Source organism: Thunnus thynnus, chromosome 3, assembly GCF_963924715.1.
Source record: "Thunnus thynnus chromosome 3, fThuThy2.1, whole genome shotgun sequence".
NCBI lineage: Eukaryota > Metazoa > Chordata > Actinopteri > Scombriformes > Scombridae > Thunnus > Thunnus thynnus.
Window position 1 is genome coordinate 6,043,725 of NC_089519.1, and position 21,727 is coordinate 6,065,451.

Here is a 21,727-nt window from a genome sequence, read left to right on the forward strand (position 1 = left end):
TTTACAAGTTCTACATCCAACCCCAGCAAATCTGGTAATGTCTCCGTGATTGAGCTGCTATAGAGCAAATGAATTGTGGTTTAACAAGACTGCAACACGTACTGATTGTTTCATGGTGCATTGACTTTAATATTCCAACATGCGTTTCATTTCAGCAGTGTGTGTGTATGTGAGAGAAAAAGATTGAGAGTGATGGGGAAAATTGGTGTGATAAAAACTTCCCTCTTTCATACATACAAAATGACGTCATTCATCACTTGTTAATTAAGGACTTTTGTGTTCATTTGTGTGTGTGTGTCTTATTTATATGTCATTCATTTTCAGTTCATTTTCTCTCTCGACCATTTGGTACCACAGGTTCTTTTTAAGTTTAAGTAACTCATTAGATTTTGCACCAGCCACTTATGCATCTATTACTGGGCCATTAGCACCCCCACCCCCTTCCCCCCCGACCCCCTTTTAGCCGGAGGGATTTATTCTTATTGACTGTTTTGCTGTAACATATCACCACACACGATGCCATCTGACATTTACCTCAATGACCATTTACATTGTTCTTGTAAGCAGTGTTTGTTTTTTATGCCTGTTGCTTTGGTTATATATTAGTCTACCTGTATTGGTGTGATTGTCAAAAACATCATTTTTCAATGTTTGTTGCATTTTTGTATCATTTGCAAGATCAATTATTGCCACTGTGAGTTGAGTTTTCGGGGGAACTGAACTAGTAATCACTGTCTCACACGAATGAAAGAAAAAACTTCTTTTTGTTTGCTTTTTAAATTGTTCTTAAGAGAGACAGGTCTTTCAGTGCATTTTCAACACTATTTACTAACTGAAAGTAATATAATGTGGTTCAACAAAGGGTACATCAACTGAGTAGGCATACAATCTAAACAGCAGACAGAGAGGAAGCCTTCTTTGCTCGATAGAGTGAAAATGCAACACAGCAAGTAGATTAGCACTTCCTCTCGCTTGCCTCTGGGTTAGAGCCAGGGAATTACACAGAGTGGCCTGAAAACTAGAAACTCGTGTACAATGTAATGCAATCCAGTACAATATCCTTTGACACTTACATACTTATAGGCCTAATGGTCATCTCTTGCTGAAAGTGTGTTAAGATGATGAGGCTGTAGTTTCTTGTGGTGTTGTGCACTGGATTGCACTACAGTGAAAGATGCACAGCATCTGCATACATCAACCACAGTATAAAAAAGGCCATAGAATCAACTCTATGACTGTGAAAAGTTTCTCAAAGGTAATATGAGGCAAATGTATTCAAAAAGTGCTTGGGTATAATTTCATGGGGAGACAGGGAGACATGTCACCCCCAGTGATTTCACGTAAATCATTTGCCCCCCTCAATTAACTCGACCACCCGTCCCAGAACATCCTCCTCCTAGAGAAACAAAGAGACAAAGAGAAAGTCTATAGTTCTTGTTTCAGACTGACGTCACATTCCAAATACAATTTTGACAATTTTAGGCACAGCAGCGGACCAGTGCTTAATCAGCAAGACATTTTCATTCAGCCATCTGACTAGTTTTGAATATTTGAATGAAGTAAACTAAAAAATGGTAGCATTTAGACTAAAATAATATAGATAATCCTGACTTCTGATGAACTCTGGTGAACTCTCTGTCTGAGAGCTGATGAAGTTCAGAAAGCCCTAAAAGCCTGGTTAAAAAACAGACTTAATTAACAGAGATCTTTTAGGTTCAAAGTCAGTCTGCATTTTTTTTTAAATATTGCCAATAAATTTGTCTCTTGTACAAAATTATATTTTCCTGCTTTGGTGTCCATCCAAGAAAGAAGAATATTCATTTAGAGCCCTTTTTATTCAGTCATTTATTACATGCCCTTTTCTTATTAGCCTATACACCAAGTTCAGGTCCAGATGTCATGTTAATGCAGAGTATAAGGCATGAACAGTTTCCCATTACATGCTGGTAAAGACTTTCCTTAAATAACCCCTAACTGAAATAGATGATATGTCTTTGAGATGTGAGTATACTTTAAGTATAGTAAGAATATGTATTCTACATTGAATACAATAATTAGAATAGAATACACTTTTATTGTATAATGTAGGTGTAAAACTCATCTGGCAGTTCATTAAAACATTACACATAGACACACAACACACATCAACAACACTGACAGTGTGTCCACAAGGATCCACTTTCATTTAGCTTCTGTCACCCTCCAAAACTACAAAACCCAGAGGCTTCCGCGTCTCAAATCTCTTTGCGCTGATTGGCCAACTCAGAATCCAATCCGTTGGCGGAGACGTGTCTTGCAGTCAGAGCATCCTTCCGTCATGGCGTCTGTTTGGGCTAAATCCTCTGCTAACCTGCCGGCCCTGTCCGTTGTCCTCCTCCTGTTGCTATGTCTGCCGCCCGGGGGAGGCCAGAAGAAGAAGGAGGTAATGCTTCAACCGTTTGAATGTATTTTTCTGTGAATATTGTCGTGTCGTTTAATGAAAGGGGAGTGCAGGTTGAATCTGCCGTTGTGCGTTAAGGTAGCGAGGGTTAGTCAGAGAAGGACAGGAAGTTCGTCAGAGCCAAGCTCGTGTTATGCAGGTACAATAAATGCAGATCGAAATAGATAACGTTAAATGTGAACATTTTTTCTAGCAAAGAGACACTGCTTATAAGGTGTCCGGTTTACGCTTTGTTTTGGCCGTTTTCTATGCAAATGAGCGTTGCTAGCTTTCTGCACATGACAGGCGTAACTTACATGGCTGTGATTGATTGGACACAGAAAATTATCTTATACGGTATACAGCATACACAGAATAGTCCATGGTGTGATGGAGGACAACTAAATATTGTATTTCCGTAGTATGACTTTGAAAATAGCCTCACGATTCCAAAACATCGCTGCGTGAGCGCTAGAAGAAATTTAATTTCGAAAATAGTGAGTATCCATACAGGAAGTGCTTTTACTTTTTTGGAAGCTTGACAGTAGCGAGAATCACACAGTATCGTGCATCTTGTACAGCTAGTCACAAGCAGCTAGCTGTATGTAGGTTACTGCTCATTTCCCGACACAGTCACATATCACTGCGGTTGGTTTAGAGAAAGCGGACATGTGGCAATTCCAATGAAACGATAGTCGGTCTGTTTCAGCTGAAAGGGAGACGCGGAAGACGCTGCTTTGGCTTGTTTGCTCTATTTTGTTACTGGGCTGAAAGGGCTGTTGGCTCACATACTGTGTCTGTTAACGTGCTTTATATGGAATCAACTGAATTTAGTTATAAATATGCTAGTGTGATTATAGTAATGTCACCCACACGTGTTGGTGATAGATTTGGTGTGAGCTGTCTCACAGCACTATGAGTGTATACTATTTTACATGGGAGGCCTAAACAGAATGAAATGCTGAATCTGAAGCCCTGACAGTTGAAGTGTGATGTGCAATTTGTAGTGATAGAACAAAAATGATCTTTGTGATTATTACTCATATTTATTCATTTCTCTGTGTGTACCTTGATCTTTTTAAAGCAACTTGAATCCAAACCACTCTGTCTTTCTTAAGGTATCTTTAGTTCATTTGGTTATGTGCTGGTGATTCCTGCTTTTTGCCATCTATAGATATTATCTATAGATATTTTTTATTAGAAATATTATTATTGATGAATTTTCATCAATATACCTTACTTAGAATTATGACAAATATTGTATTAGTCATTGGAGCATGAAATTTAATACTTGACCATGGAAATAGAAGTTTAATTTATCTTAACCCAAGATCCAAAGCTTTCAACCAACTTTTGTAGACTTTGGGATTATTTTGTTGAACTATATTATTCATAGCCTTTCTCCATTTACACTACAGTCCAGTTCACCTGCAGAGCAGCTGTCTCAAATTACACTCCTTCAACAGATTATATGTCAAGTTCCAGGTTTTATCTGTACAACTAACATTTCAGTGCCTTTACTTGCATCAGCTACGATATAAAAACCTCACATTTTCACACAATCAAAGAAATAAGAAGTGCTCATCCTCATTATAGTGCGGTAAGAAGATACCTGACACATTGTTGAATAGCTCTCCCGCATGGCCCCCACTGACAGCACTGACAGCCGAGATTGTAATCACATTGGATGGAAGCACAGGAAATAGTGCCAACGTCTGGTCTAGTTCAGGTGAAGTTTAGTTGACCTCACAAACATCCAGTGCAGCTGAGAGTGTGCAAAAATAGAGTGTCAAGAATAAGGGATTATGCTTCTCTGGTCTGCTTTTCTACAACCTTTGTCCTTGTTTCCATTAAAATTCTGTTTGCAGTTAGAATATTTTGAGACAAGAGGAGACAAGACAGTTGAAGCATCAAACTGATGACTGATGTTTCAACTGTCAACATGAGGTTCAAATCAGGGGCTTGAACCAGTGACGTTTAGTGGGGAGCATGTGCTGTTAAGAGCTGCAACGATTAATTGAGGAATCAATTAGTCGACCGAAAGAAAATTAATGTTGAACTATTTTGATAATTTATTAATAATTGAAGTAATTTTTCAAAGGAAAATACTTTTGATGGTTTCAGGTTCTTTGCTTGGTATTACATCATAGTAAACTCATGTTCTGATGTTTTATAGACCAGACAGTTTATTGATTGGAAAAATAATCAGCAGATTGATGGATAATGGAAATAACTGTCAGCCTTCGTGCTGTCGTAACTATAATGTTGCACCCCCCCCCCCCCCCCCCCCCCCCATCAGCACCTTTCTTCTCAGCTGATTTTTGCATATGAATAGAAAATTGATTGAGTGGACAAATTGGGGGAATGAATAAAAGAAGGAATGCATGGACAAATACTTGACAGGTCAACAAATATTTGAATGAATGAATAAATAATTGAATATAACAAATTGATTAACAAAGGACTGATTGAATGAAAGAATAAACTGATGAATAAATGGACAGATTAAACACTGATGGAAAAGTGTTTGAAAGAGTGTGAGAACGAATGAATAATTCAGACTGACATATTTGCCCTGCAGTTCCCTGCAAACACTTCATTTTTTTTCTATCACTCATTTTGATGGCTCGCGAGGTGTGCAGTACACAGTATGTAATGAAGGTGTCACAACCGTTGGAGCTGTGGAGACACTCATCACTTCTTTTTTTATTTTAATATTTGGGAGACTTTTTCTTAATATTTGCACACATAGACACAAGGAACTAGTTAAATGATTGTACAGAACCAAAATGTAATGTGTATGAATATGCAATTATATCTTGCTTCTATCTATCTATCTATCTATCTATCTGGACAGAATCTAGTCCGTGGATAGCTGAAACCCAATTGTAATATCTCTAACAGTTACAGTTAGGAGTTTAAACTTCAATTTTAACCTTTTTTTTTGCCCAAGGACAGTCTACTGACACCAATGCTTATTTTCAGCAATGCCTTGCTTCACATTCACAAAAGTACACCAGGGAGCTGCCCATTATAGCCACAGTCTGCGACTGTTAGGCACTGACCTACTCAAGGACACAACTCTACATTATCTAATGAGTGACACAGAGAGCATTTCTCAATCACTTACCCAGCTGAAATGTATCCAGCTATTATTAGTTTGCTTCTTTGACATTGACATCGCAACTATCTTTAAACCTTTGAGTTAAATATTTCGTCCGTCAACATTTAACTTTGGTTAATCCCGTCTGAAAGATCTGAGTGTGACTCTGCACTTTGCTGGTTTCAGCTGCGTAACTGTCCATAAGAAGATGGGTCTTGGTAGTATTACTGGGGACAGCTGTACCGAGTCGCAGACAGCAGAAAGCTGCACGCGCACACACACACGTACACAAGACATACTTTCAATGAGCCACAGGAGAGATATTGAGGGGTTATAATGTGAGAAATGTACCTTCCCAGTTGCCTGCCCGGGGCTATGGCAGAGGAGGTGGACGAGATGGAGGAAGATCTTATTTAGCTGGAAACGGACAAAATGGTGAAGCAGCATTTTGTATTCATCTCACTAACTTCTGCTCTCCTTCACAGCCATTCGTTTTGTATTTGTCACCATGAGTTTTGGATCTTAACTGCAGCGCCGGGTAACATGGGATAAAAGTTATAATGAAGGCTGTCCATAAACATTCCAACATTCAAATGTTTGTTTGTTTGTTACATCCATATTTAAATATTGACTCAGTATTCAAAGCTGCGTTTATTGATTTGTCTGTCCTTGTCTCGTTTCCCCTCCTTGGTTCAGCAGTTACTTAATTATTATGGTTATAATGACAGCTACAAACTAAATCATGTCTTTGTTTCACTGTTGCACTAAATGCAGTTTTAGGCTGTTCACTCCGTCTTTGCAGTGTGGAGACAGGAAGAGAAAGAGAAAAGAGACTTCTGACATTAAAACATCGCTGTCAGGCTTTGGGTCAAGTTTCTTGTGTAGACTTCTTTTTGTAGTGTTACTGATCAGAGTCACCATTGCTCTCTGATACTGTAATAGGCGCTGTGGACAAATACAGCAAGCACAGGAGAAGGCCACTGTAGAAGAAGAAAGCATGAAAATCTGCATGTTACAGTCATTTGTTCAAACTTTCACGCTGGCTGTGTTTGCTGGAAGCCCCTGGGTCAACTTGCAGTTTGTCAGTTGAGTTACTGCCTCTTTTTTTATTTTTTTTTGCTGCGTCATTGTACACAGAACAATGCAGGAAAATGGCATGACAGGCTGTAAACTTTAACAGTCTTGTCTCAGATTTAACTAAATAACTGTGATGGAAATAGAGAAGGGTGATGGAAGTGAAGGACAGCGCCACACAGAGGAGTGTACAACAAGTGTGCAAAGTTGGCTAAACAAGTCGCTTTTACTCTTTCATCACTCAGGATACGCATATTTCTTCATTTCTTCTTGTCGGCAGGAAATCACATCTTTGGCGAATCTAACTGAATTAACTGACGATGAAGTTGAGTTGAGGAAGGGCGCTGTCATGCTTTGGCTCTGCTCAGAAGGCAGAGTGGGTCAGTGTACCACACTTAAGCCGTAGTCATCTTGCTTCATGAGTTTGCAATGAAATTTCAAAAGTGTGCTGTGTCATGCCAAAGGAAAGTGATATTACTGTCAGAGCACTGAGAGTAGCCGTTTCCAGCCACTGATATTTATGTTCAAGAATTTTTCTTTCCTTAGAGGCAATCAGGATGGATGTACAGGTGGGTGAAAGATAAAGAGAAAATTGGACTCTGATAGGGAAAAGGAGAAGTTAAGAAGAAACGTTAAGCATCAAGATTGTGACAGACTGTAAGAAAGAAGGAAATTAAACCATATTAAAAAAAAAAAGGAAGTTAGGGCAGCAGTGCTGGACCCCTGTCTTTTTAAAACCTGCTATATGCCCCTCAGGGAGTGAAAGAAATAGTCATGGAGAGAGAAGGAATATTTATAGCCCTTCAATACTCCCTCGTTCATCACCCCAGCTCTGCTAGATATTATATCTAGCTTGTGTTGTGTTTCTGTCTTAAGGCTGACTACAGCACAAAGAAAGAACCAATGTAAGCACTTCCTATAACTAGGCATATGGAGGCAGGGGAGGTAAAGAGAGAAAAAAAAGAAGTCCAGGGCAGCGAGTCTGAGGCAAGGAGAATTATATATATCTAGAGAGTTATATGTCTATAGAGAGATAGAGATTGCAAAGTAGTGGGCTTGCTACCACACCCAGGGACCAGTCTTGTAAGTGGAACAGAATAATAAGAGCCGGCTACTTTTGCACACAGAGGTGCAATAAACTACCGGGTAGGCCCTTCAGGGCATAACCCAAGCCACTTGCAGAGTTTAGACTGGGGCTTACGAAGCTAAACACTGTGTAAGCAGTATTGACTCTTGGTTTTCTGTCTAACCTGTTCATTGGAGAATAAACCATAGCTCACTGTTTAAACATACTGCACTTTATGTTTCTGCCCATGGATTTTATAGTATAGACAGACTATCTGGGAAAAGATAGCTTTTACTGATGAATTCCTACCATTAATGCATATTTAGTTTTTGACATGTTTCAATTTATAGTTTTATACAAGATGCATTTGTTCAGAAAATCTGCACTCTTTATGACCACTGCCTACCACATTGACATGTTTGGAGTGATATGATAAAAACAGATTTGATGTTGAGAGATACTGCAAATATCTGACTCTGGGACATATTGTATGGAGCTGGGATGTGACTGTCCTCAACTAGGAAAAATACTGCTCGGCTAAAAGACCTTCTTCACATCACAGGCACAGCTGCAGGACACTGTTTGACCACGTTTGTGATGCAAGTTGTTCTCAGTTACTTCAAACGGTTCTTTTCGACTGAGCTACAGCAGTGTTGCATTGTTCAAAGTGAGCTAACTTTAGCTTCGTGTGGCACAGTGGTGACCCACTGAAAGCAGGGTGTTGTGAAGCTAAGTTTGCTCGTATTAATTTTCCCCTTCAAGTAATATTATTTGACAGCCTGCGATGTGCATTAAAAAACTCTGCCTGTTGTTTTCTGTGTGAAATTCCACACAGCAGGTGGCATCTTGACACATATAAACTCTCCAGAAAAACATCCATTTTTATCAAATTCACTTAACAAATTGGCTCATCACTACCGTACCCTGACTACTACTACTACTACTACTACTGTCTTTATAGTGCATTCGATATGATCTACAGCTGTTTTTACATGACTACATGATGGGGTCAGTTGAGTTTTACTGCCAGCCTTCATCAAGTTTAGCAGAGAGAAGGAGAGAAGTGGTCAAGGAAGAGAAAGAGACACATGGCTATAGACAACAAGTACTGAGATGGAGGAAATGATTAGGGCTGCAACTATCTTTATTGTCCATTAATGTAGTTATTATTGTTTTATATTTATTTTTTAGTCTCTAAAATTTCCTGGAGCCCAAATTGATGTCTCCAAATACTTATGGGAAGCCAACAAGTGTAAAAACTTGCAAAGAAGGCAGGACCCCGTCAGAGATGTCTTCAAATATTTGTTTTGTCAGTCTGGTCAAAACCCAGTGAAATAAAGCCAATTAATCAATATATTGATTCATGTATCATCACATGTATCATCATATCATCATAACGTATTTATAAATACAAACACTGTCAATTTCTTCCCTTTGAGCTGATATGAAAACCATTTTGCTTCGGTTTCTGCCGTCAGTCAGCCTGGTGAAGGCAGTTTGTCCAGCCGCTGTCCTTTCAGCTCCCCAGGAGCTGCAGCTGACAGATGGCTGCTTCTGTGGACAGAGACACTGAATGCAGGTCGGAGATCATCATCATCATCATCATCATCATCATCATTACTGGATGATGTTGACATCATCACTATGTTGTCAACATCATCCAGTGATGATGATGTTGTCCTCCTCCTCCTCTTTGCTTGACAAAAGAAGAGGAGACTCTTAAATCCCTTCAGTCCACTCCGACTCTGACTTGCATTCAGCATCTATGTCCACAAAAGCAGCTGCCTGTCAGCTGCAGTTCCTGGGGAGCTGAGAGGACAGCGGCCAGACAAACTGCCTTCACCAGGCTGACAAACAACAGAATGAGCTGTTGCAAATGCGTGTTTCTGTGTTTCTGTCACAAACTGTATCAATGCCAGTATGAATAGTTTTGATGCTAAATATTCGCAGGTGAGTATTTTGCATTTTCATGTCATTTATTCGTCACATCCCTTGTGTGTTAAGGCCTTAAGTGTGGTACATTTTTATGGCCCCATCATTATCAATGAGGCCACTACCTTCAGTTGACAATTTCAGGACTGTTTGTGAATCGGGCCAAGTGACTTAACAAGTTTCCTGCATGATTATCAAATAATCTATTGGCCATAGGAGTTCAGAAATGTTGAAATGTTTCTCTGCTGCTAACTTGCTTCTATGAAAAGCCAGCCCTTCTCTTTAAACAAACCCATTGTGCCTTTTATCAAGCTGTGCAGAGAACGTGGATTGTAGTTTCAATATTGTCCCATGCTGTGTAGGTGCTGTTGTAAGTGTGTAGAGTCGGAAGGAAGGAAGTTGTTTACTGTGTATGCCTTCATGCGTGTGTGTGTGTGTGTGTGTGTTAACAGACACCACACTGGGTTTGATTTAGGCTTAGTGCTACCAAATTGTACTGTGTTTGTCCTTACATTTTTGTCAATTTTTGTTAACAACCACTGCACTCCAGCAGCAGTTGTTAACACTCCAACATCATTGCTTCTGTTCTTTCTTTTTTCTGTTTCACTTAATTTATTACAGTCTTTGTTTATTTCTGCCTTTTATTTCTGTCTTTTGTGAAATGGGTCTTTTTCTTTGGTGCTCCTCTCACTCTCTCGTCTCTCTCTGAGTCTCTGTTGATTCCCTCTGTCCCTTTTTCCTTATCAAAATGAATATGTATTCAATATGTTTCAAGTGTTAAAGAGATGAATTTTGTATCCATTCCACCCTTTACCTTGTGTGTTGCCAATACAGTCCAAACTGCAGCTAAAAAGCAGCCATAATGGTGCCATATTTTGTGCAGTGAAATGTTTCAGTGTTCTTCCAGTGAATTCAGGGGTGATTTGTTTGGATCTCGCTCATTAGCCGTAGTCATCTGAATTATTGATGCAGTAGTGTCAGGCCTGTTTTCCCAGTGACTGATGGCCTGTGTTCCCAAGTCATTTTCCACCTCTGTTATTCCTCCCTCTCCTCCTCCTTTTTTCTCTCCTCTTTCCAACACTTCTATAACTAATTTTCTGCGTGGCAAAAGGATTCAATCTCCCGCTCTCCATCCCCTTACCCACCCTTTGCCCTCCTGTGTCACCTCTGCTGTATTTTTTTCCCTCAATCACCCTTCTCAGCGCACCCCTTTAACATTTCTATAATTATGTGGTGTTATGAAATTTGAGATTTGTGTACTACAGTGATCCTGAGAGCTACGCTGGATAGGGTTTTATAACCCTGGTAGGTAGCGGTGCAACGGATTGTAGTTGTTCTGTGATCCGCACGGATTGCCCCCATGGTTCGGCATGCATGTGAACCACGGATTAATTGACACATTTTCTGACACCGAATAAATCCATTCCTGTGGGGACATGGAACATCCAAACCATGCTCCAGGCTGGCAAGGCTGCCATAATTGCCAAAGTAATGGTGTGCTACAATCTCTCAGTCCTGGGCTTGGCAGAAACAAGATGGACACAAGTCAGGGGAGGTCAAATTGGCCAGTGGGCAGTCCATTATCTACTCCAGACATGAAGTTGAGGGAGCATACAGAGGGAGTGGCCATCATGATGACGAAGGAACTGGAAAGGCTCTAACTGCATGGAAACCCATCAGCATCAAACCCTCATCTCTGCAACCTTCAAAACCATTAACAGGAGAGTGAAAGTCCACGTAGTTCAATGCTGTGCACCCACCAATGATTTAGATGATGAAGTCAAGGCCAGGTTCTATGACAGTACCACCTAGTCAATAGTATTGGACCCAGAGACCTCATTATCCTGATGGGTGACTTCAACGCCAAGATTGGAGGCCAAAATGAGGGATAAGAGGCAGTGATGGGAAAACATGGAGTGGGGAAAATGAATGAAAATGGCGAGATGATTGCTGAGACCTGTGTCAACAATACTCTAGTGATTAGGGAAGTGTATTCCCCCATAAAACAATCCACAAAATACTTGGATGTCACCAGACCATGTCACAGAAATCAGATTGACCACATTTGTATCTGTAAAAAGTTCAGAAGGTCCATGGAAGATGTCAGAACAAGAAGAGGAGCAGAACAGCACTGAATACCTCAGCAAAGGTCGAGTGGCGAAGCAGTTCAAGGATAAGGGAAAACACAGAGCTACAGCAGAGGAGGATGGAAGAATGGACAATAAACAAGGAGTGGGAACACCTAAAAGCTGTTTGGAGCTCAACCCGTCAGAAGGGCTTAGGGAGAAGAACCCAAAAGCATAAGGAGTGAATAACATCAGAAACCCTCAACACAATCCAACAGAAGAGAGAGTTAAAAGAAAAAGTGAATAACTCGAGGACAAGAGCTGAAAAGACTTTGGCCCAAGAGTATTATAACAGATGCCACAAAGAAGTGCAAAAGAACATCAGGAGGGCCAAGAGAACACAGGTGGAGAGGCTAGCCAAGGAGACAGAACTTGTGGCGACTCAAAGGAACATAAAGGAGTTATCTACCATTACAAGGAAACCAATTACAGACAAGAACAGCCAACTGCTTTCAACCCAGAAGGCGCAGCTCAACAGATGGGTAGAGCATTTCAAAGAGGTGCTAAACAGGCTACCAGCACGCACAGGCAACGTTGTGTGAGCTCGATGTCTGCCTGTGCATCATCTCTTGTTTTGTCTTGAATTAACTACTGAAGAAAAGCAGATCCATTTTCTGACATGCATATTTACTGTTGCATATTTAGATAAATAGCCTACAACTACATGGTCAGAGTCCTTGTTGCATAACCTCTCTTAACTATACTCTTATTATATGGGTTGTATTATCAAACCAATGATGCAAATCAGGGAATTTATAGAAATAAAATGATCACACTTCGTTAATATACTTGATACTGGTTCACTGTGTGTGTATGGGGCAAGCATTAAGCTGGGGGTGCACAACGGTTAATGGACTGCATTTATATAATGTCTTTCTAGTCTTCCGACCACTCAAGCGCTTTACACTACACGCCAACATTCACCCGTTCACACAAACGTTTATACACTGCTGGCAGAGGCTGGCATGCAAGTTGCCAACCTGCTCATCAGGAGTTTCTAATGCACTTCCACATGTGGATTGGAGGAACTGGGGATCGAACCGCCGGTCTTACAATTAGTGGACTCTGCCTCTGAGCCACAGCCGCCCAATGCACCCCTCAGTTATATGTTATAATTTCTTTATTGTTACTATAGAAATAAACATTCTACCGGATGCATCTGGATGGTATGCGTTTGCTAGCTTTCACGCTGACAAAAGCATACGTTACTGGTCTAATGCAGATACTTATGTGAAATATAATGTGAAATGGGTACTGTCATATTAATTGTTGAGTTAATGACCATCATAACTAATTCTAGCAAGACTTTAATTAAACTTCAAAAGATTAAAATGCTTCCAGTTCACCTTTGGATAACAAAGATAATTTAAAATTGCCCTAGTTTTGCATTTTGTGCTAATGGAAATTGGATTTTTTGTGTTTGACTCACTAAATGAAAATCCATAATAAGGAAACAACACAATTTTCTATTTTGAGGATAAAATTCAATGGAAAATGGCTCTATTTCCATTTTTAAAACATTGTTACAAACATTGATAATTTTAAAAAAGCACAGTTTTTTCTGATTTCAGTTTCAGAATATGAAATCAATTGAGACATAGGTACACTGATTGCGGAGGGATACACTGTGAAACTGCCTAAGAAAGGTGACCAAAGAAAATGTAACAGCTACTGAGGGTTCACTCTACTTCCTGTACCAAGTAAGACCTCTACCAGGTCATCCTCAACTGTCTCAGGATTCAGGATAGATTGCTCATGCACAGACCACTATGCATCATCATTGAACAGTCTATTAAATGGAGCACGCCCCTGTACATCAACTTCATCGACTTTGAGAAAGTGTTTGACAGCTTAGACAGGACAACACTATGGCGCCTAATTGACCACTATGGAATTCCCACCAAGATCTTCACCTAATCAAGAACTTGTATGATGGAACCTCATGTAAAGTTGTGCATGCAGGCCAGCTGTCCCAGAGCTTTAATGTCAAGATGGGTGTCAAGAAGGGATGTCTACTATGACCATCCCTGTTCATCCTGGCAATTGACTGGATCACGAGGGAAACAACTTAAGGGAAAAGAAATGGGACTCAGTGGACGTTGTAGGAGCAGCTAGATGACCTTGACTTTGCGGATGATATAGCTCTTCTTTCACACACACAGATACAAATGCAGGAGAAAGACAGACAGACTCTCACAAGCTGTGACGAAACTTCGTCTTACACTTAATGCAGCAAAGACACAAGTGATCCACTCCAAAACCAGCAACCTTATCCTCATGTACAGCGCTGCCCTAGTGGAGGTAGACGTATTCACATACCTAGGCAGTGTTGTGGACACCACCGGAGGGATAGATGCCGACATAAAATGCATGATCAAGAAGGCTAGGGTGATGTTTACCATGCTCATGAAGATCTGGAGCAATACCAAAATATGCATCTTTAACTCCAACGTGAAGCAGGTGATGTTGTATGGATCAGAGACATCGAGAACAACAAAACACACAACAAACAGCCTGCAAACATTCATTAGCACCTGCCTGAGGAGAATAATAAACATCTGGTGGAGAGACAAAGTAAGCAATGTGGACCTGTGGAAAAGAACAAGCCAGGATTCCATTGACTTACAAATGCAAAGGAGACAGTGGAGTTGGATTGGACACACCCTCAGAAAATCTACCACAAACATCACCTGACAACCCCTGAAATGGAACCTCCAAGGAACAATGAAAAGAGGTCGCCCCAAGGTCTCCAGGCAGAAATGTCTGGAAGTGTGCTCAACTGGGTAGATCTCGAAAGAACCGCCAACAATTGAGTGAGGTGGAGGACATTTGTCAATGGCCTATGCTCCATAGAGGAGCAAAGGGCTTAAGTCAAGTAAGTAAGTCATGAAATGGTTTCCCTCTTTTTTTTCATCACCTACCTTTCTCCTCATCTGGTCGTCTCCTTTTCCTCTTTGCTTTCCTCTTCCCTCCCCTCATCCCTCCCTCCTAACTCACCATTTTCTTGACATTTTTGAGGCTAATTTCTGTGCCAGCCCTGTTCAATCTGAAAGGAGTGCAGGGTGTTTCCTTGTTGTTGTGAACATTTATTTCTCAGCGTCATTCATCACTTGCTGCCTCTGAAGTGTCCCTCTCTGTGTTGCCTAGTTAGCCATTCAGTAAGTCATTTACTCTGCTGGATAGTCAGTTACTTATTCACTAAATCAGTCAGTTATTTATGATATCATTAATTTACTCATTCACTCACTTAACTACCGTTCAGTCATTCTCACTCAGACATTTCTTTTAGTTACAAATCGTTTTATAGTGTCTGGTCATTATTAGCAAGTTATAACTTTGGTCATTAACGTCTTTTTGTCAATTGCTCTCTAGCTTGAATAGTTGTTAACTCAGTCATTTGTTTATTCGCATAGACACTGCCTCACTTAGTCAGTCATATGTTGACTTGCAGTCAGTCATCAAATCTGATCGTCAGTCAGTCACTCACTCGTTCACTCGGTCACCTATTCAGGAAATAAGTCAGTCAGGCAGTCACGTTCTCATTGATGAATAATTACTAAGTGTGTTTTCAGTCTGTCACTCAATCCTGGGTTTTGTCATTCATTCAGCGAGTTAGTTAATACCCATTCAAGTCATATTGGAGTTACTGCAATTACTATTTTCTGATGTGTAAATAGTGTTTATGTCAACATCAAATTTGTATTTACAACTGGGAAACATATATCCAGGTGGTGCTATGTAAAATGGAATTACCTGAACACCAACATGGATGCATCATTTTAGCCAAAGTCAGTCTTTAATTAAACCCAAATTCAGTGTTTCCCACAGGTTTAGAATTTACTTGTGGTGGTGGGTGGCGCGGCCTGTGACCGATGTGCATGCAGAGACTCTTTAAGTTTAGAGGGGGAGAGTGTAACCCAGGTTATTTTATGTAGCTGAAATTTACAGATGTCCCCTAAATGCCTCACATTTCAGACATCAGCAGACCCTCCAATTTACAGATGTACCCTAAACGCCTCACATGCAGACTATCAGTAGATGCTACAATTTACCAATGTTCCTTAAACACCTCACTTGTAGACGCAAGCTAGGCAGCTGCGCACTGAGAAGCCTGTAGTCCCCACTCAGTTAGAGCAGAATACAACTCAGACAGATTTTATCTACCTGAGTTGGTCTTAATCTACCTGGGCAGGCTGTCTAAGTAGAGCCTTTGTATGGGAAACGCTGAAATTTATATCCATATAGTGTTATATTGTCAGTGCACATGTATAAACATGGGAATATTTCCTTCCGCTCACATGACAAATAGGGCATTAGATTTTCAGTCAATGATTGACTCAAGCATTGACTTCTGTGTGACTGTCAAACTTAATATGCTAATATCTGTCTTGTCTGACTGTTGCATCAGGACAACTAATGCTAAGATAGTACAACCTTTTGTTTACTGGCCGGACAGTCTGTCTACCTGCTAACGACTAACCAACCATACCTCCTCTCTGATCATTAATTCCTGTCTTTCTTCATCACTCCTTATCTCCAGAGGGAAAAGTTGTCATAACTCTCCTTTGCCCCCCCCCCCCCCCCCTCCCCTTATCTGTCTCTTCTCTGTCACTTCACTTCTCCTCTCATCCCATTTTCCATTTTCTTTCCCCCTCATCCTCCATGCCTCTACTCCCTTCCTTCTTCGCTCCCTCCTGTCGTCCCCCCTCACACACCCCCGCAGTGACAGGCCTTGCCGTATGGCTGATATGAGGTGGCATATTATCCCATTGTGTGTGTATGTGTGTGTGTGTGTATGTCTGTCTGGCTTGTGGCTGATAAGACGTCACACTCTTATCCTCCCAGACAGACCTGTGTTGCCGTGACGGTTCACAGGCCACACACACACTCACACACTTATACATAATTGCACACAGAAACACATAAGTATACATGTTAACAGATATGCACTTAGATACACACAGTCTTGAAATGTACTAGGTTGTTAGATTGACACCTTATAGTGGAGCTTCTCCTAAAGCTGTGTATGTGTAATATATATGTGTGTGTGTGTTTTTGTGTGTGTACATGTTGCCTGTCACACATATCTGATGATTCTCTTATTAAACTATTAGTCTTTCTGCTTCACTGGCAGAAAGCCTGTTAACACTCAGAAAGCCTGTTACCACTCTACACAAGGCGTAAGACTATGTATGTGTGTGTGTGTTTTGGGTTTCTCTGCATGGTAGAGAGGCTGTCATAAGACTTCCTTATTGAAATCACTTGTCATGACAGTGTAAGTACAGACAGTAGGGAGTAGGGTTGGGAATCGAACTTTTAAGGGTACTGACAGAATAGCTGTAGTACATTGGTACTACCAAGCACTGATTTACATTAGAACAATTGGTGCCAAATTTCGGTACCTTGTGGGACTGAGAGTGCAGCTCACTTACATCTTACATGGAGGCTCTGACACTGACGGGAACACTAACCCACAGATAGAAAGAAATGCGGCAGCTCCATTTTACCAGCCTGTACGGTGGCTAGCAGCTAGCTAGCTAGCATGGCCGTGCTGTGCTGTGTGTAGCCCATAGGCCGTATAAAAATAAGGTGTAGCTGTGGTTTCTCTGGTTTAACAGCACAGGTGGCAGTTGTATTTATGGTGTTTTGTGCGCAGAGTCACACAGTCACACAGCTGATGGACTGTTAGCCTAGCATGCTAATCCTATATAAACATATGGATGAGACCATATGTTTAGGTATAGTCTCTCTGTAATAACAAAGTAGTATTAGTTTGTTATTGCAGAGAGAGTAATGTACTGAAAAAAGGTAATGTTGGGTACCAGAACTGAATTCTAGGTACCGGTAACAGTATGAGTTCAAATGTTAATGGTACCCAAATCAAGTAGGGAGAGAGAAACTGAGAAAGGCAGGTTTCTTTTTCTCAGAGTTCTGTCTTGCCTTGTTTGACCTGAGGACAGTGCTCTTGTAGCCAGAGTGAGTCCTTGTTAAGTAAAGCTACACCTAGAAATAATCGAACTGGTTATGAATTATTGAATTATGTTAACATAGCCTTTTGAAAGCATGTATTTATCCAGGGAATGTCAAGTAATCACCATGGTCTTTCTAGCTCTTCTCCTGCTCAGACACAGTCACTGCTCAGTGGTCTCGTAGGTGTATTATAGATTCAGCTGGAGGAGGGTGTGTGATGTCGAGGGGGGGGGGTGCAGGCATCTCTAACCTGTAGGCTTCGTTGGTTATTGAAGTAGAAAAATTCATCTGAAAGTTAAAGTCCTGAGAGAAAAAGTTAGAAATGTGCGCATCCTCCTCCACCTGGTTGCATTAAGATTTATAGGAATTACAATTCTGTCTAAGCTTGCCTGTGTAACTGACAGGTTATTTATGGCCCCAAAACAAGTTATTAAGCACACACACACACACGCACACACACACACACTCAGAAAAATGGTAATATAACATGATGAACTGAAGCAGTTTAGCATAAAGCTGTAGTCAGGATAAATGCTAAATGCCATTTAGTGTCAGACCAAGTCTTTTTCTCTGTCCCTCTCAATTTCTCACTTTCACTCCCACTCTGTTCCTTAACTCCCTTTTTGTGTTTACCTTTTTTGCTCTACTTTTTTTGGGAAGTAGAGTATGGTTACCAATAAATCAGCAGGGTCAATATACCAGCCCATATTAGCCTTTTACAGATATATCGGTATCAGAGTATGTCAAACAGTAAAGACATACATACATACATACATACATACATACATACATACATACATAGTTTGTCCACCAGAAAGCACTGACAAATGCCCTGTCTAGGTACGGCCGAGACAAAACATGAAAAAGTCACATCTTTCCCAAGTCCCAAGCAGCCACAGAGATGGATATCTGAGATGTAACAACAGAGGTGTTTATTTACAATGTGCTTTAAACTAGAGGGAAGATAGAATTGACTTCAGGGTGGATAAAGGCCAACATAACAAATAAAACAAATCTGACTAGGAAGGTAATGAATGTGACTTAACAAAATCAAAGAAACAGAAATTATAATGACTTGACCCCCTAACTAAAATAAACAGGAAAAAAGATCAAAAGAGTGCCAGCTTATAAACATGTAGATGAACAAGTCAGGATTTTTAAAAATTTCAAAAGTCGGCTCAGCAAATGTTGATGGGAAGAAATGTTTTTTTTGTACCAAAACAAGGCAGACATACTGCATCAGCTTTAGGCATAGCAGCTCATTTTGCTCATGGATCACTGTCCACATGCTGTCTGAAAGCTTAAACCTATTTAGAAAGTAGTTGATGGTAAATAATGCAAACAAAAGCCAATGCTTTCAAACCATCCATGTGTTCAACGTGATCACTACCCAAAACCGATGATGTGCATGCTGGTACGTAGAAATAGAAACATGGGCAAGGAGAAAAAACGAAACAGCAATTTATTGTACGGGCAATTTATGGATTCAGGAGTAAGAGCAGCTTTTCTATTACTGCAAACTGGAGAAGACTGTCTGACAGAATCAGTCATTTCAAAGTTTTGACTAAACCCTCTAGCGGCCATAGTACTTATGACTGATCCTGGCATCAGATCAGAAAAGGCCTCTATGTGTTGTTGTGGCGTGAATGGACCGACCATGTATTTTGTCTCTGAATTCACATGATGCTGACATCATTACCTCAGTAAGGATGCTTAAAGTAAAGTTGTTTTTCAACACCTCCAACAAACCCATCATCACTTCACTTGTCACTGTAGCAGTAAGTAATGAAAGGAAGTGAAGCATTTTGTGTTTATAAAGTAAATCAGACAGATGGAAGAATGATTTGAATATCATAATTTTCAGTATTTGGTCTTGGGCAATGTATTAATTCATATCAAATCAAACAGAAGGAAGATCACCACTAGAGATGAAACAGTATGAAAATTTCACATCACGATGATAGCGAGCAAAATGATCACAGTTATCAGTATTGTTAAAATGTGCTGATACACACACTGAAATCATCTCACCAAGCTTTATATTGAAAACCACAAATACAATTAGCAACACTATGAACTTATTGTTTGCATAAACATTAAAATAATAACATAGCCAATACCTTATGGAAATACATTAAAGATAACATTACAGATGGCACTATGCAGGCATGAGAGGTAAATGCACTTTGCACTGCAACAAACAGGAATGTCTGTCTCATCTATTGTATGTATGTGCTGATGCCCTGTTCTCATTAAGCTGTTGCTTTTTGCTTTTCTTTTTTCAACTTGTTGTTCCACAACATACAGGAACTCAGCTGCAGTCAGACTGAAAACAGTGCTGTGTAATACAATACAAGGGGCTGTGTTGGTGTGAGCGTTTTAAAATGCTCGTTGAGACAATGAAATACGATCCAGCAAGTCTGCTTAAAGGCTGATCAGAAAAACAAAGCATAGCAGTTTGTAATACTCACAGGGTGGATTTTACAACTCTGGAAAGTTATCACACAGCAGCCCCGTTTACTAGCGGGCACATATGAATTGTGCACGCCTGCGAGCCCATGTCTGAGAGACTGTTGCTAACTTTGGTTGATACTGGACAGTATTTACCGTCAGTTTTTCAAAGCATGGTGTTCAAACACAGCTTTAATGATTAAAATTTGAAATGGTAACACTAACCGTTGGCAATTTCACTGTGGTTTATCATGAAACCAGTAACCATTTCTTCCCTAAACACGACCCATCATTATATTCAAAGTCAAGTCAAGTCAATTTGTCAAATTGAGTCATCAGAGACATGACTTGAGTCCACAAATCTGCTATTTGGGGATGATAGTGGCCAAAAAAAATCAAATTCTTTTTTTTTTTTTTTTCAAGCTTTGGGTTGATTCACAATTTAAGTCGATTTTTGTTTGCCTGCAAAATCCAGGCTTGAAACACCATATTTTTCAAAGACATATAACAGATAAAAGACATGCACAACCTACAAGGCTATCATCATTACGCATAAAATGCAGCATTCAACTAGCTAGCATTAAAACATGTCTTTGCTGCAAGCGGACCTCCTTTATTGTAAATCGTGATGAAAAGGTGTCTTCCTGGACCAGGAAAAAAATACAACTTTTGGATGCATGGGACATTAAAATCTAGGCAAGATCTGTTTTAATTAATCTTTTAAATAATCTGGGTACAGACAACACTTGAAAACAACATGCCTTAAAATACATCAGCCAGATCAACACCATCCATTGTCCTTTTCCAGTACAATATGAAATGCCTGATACCAAATAGGTCATGACCATGTCCCCAGCTTAACAGATTGTTTTGAATCCCATGCTGTCAAAAAAACAGTATTTTCTCAGACTTGACATCCCCCCTGCTGGAATGCAGTGTAAACTTACCCTGATTGTAACTGTAGTCTTCACTAAAATAAACAAGGAGGGTAAGGGAACGCTCTTTGAACTATGGCTGACAGATCATGTCTTTAATGAGGAGCTTGATTTGTGCTGATTGTTGCACCCCTTGTTTCAACTGAGCAACTGGTGGTCACTCGCCTTCCCAGCTGTTCACATTATTGACCTGCCAATTAGTCTCACCAGCAGAGCTCAGAGCAAGAAATGATTAGTGCAACTAGCTCACCATCTCCCTCGTGAGACTGACACTACTTTGTATTTGGCAGTAAGACAGCTGTAGCTTGCTGGGCTAGAAGAAGTTACATTACTGTTATCAGAGCAGTGTAAGGCTGCATTCAGACTACTTGGAGGGGGGGGGGGGGGGCTTTAATGCATGCATTTTTTTCCCAGACAATAAAACGAGAAAGATTGTGGACAGCAGCTTTCCTCTGGTAGCTTTATTGCTGGCTCGTTCTGAAATGAGCTCTTTAGTCAGTATGCCAGCCCATTCAGGTCTAACTGCTTCATCAAAATTATTGTGTGATAACATGTCTAGAGGGCATTATGTAAAATGTTCCCAGCATGTCATGTTGTACAATGTCTTTTCTCTCTGTCCTTACATGATCTTTTCTCTGTCTGAACAGAAAT

The 21,727-nt window shown here is 40.3% G+C and overlaps 1 protein-coding gene across 1 annotated transcript in view; it reads left to right on the plus strand.

The window, feature by feature from the left end:
- Positions 1-2,266: 2,266 nt before the first annotated feature.
- tusc3 (tumor suppressor candidate 3) overlaps positions 2,267-21,727 on the plus strand; it is a 90,157-nt gene continuing 70,696 nt past the window's right edge. The window contains exon 1 of the mRNA XM_067582445.1: positions 2,267-2,422. Coding sequence (XP_067438546.1) covers positions 2,318-2,422 — 105 coding nt within the window. The 5' untranslated portion in view covers positions 2,267-2,317. The remainder of the gene's footprint in view (positions 2,423-21,727) is intronic.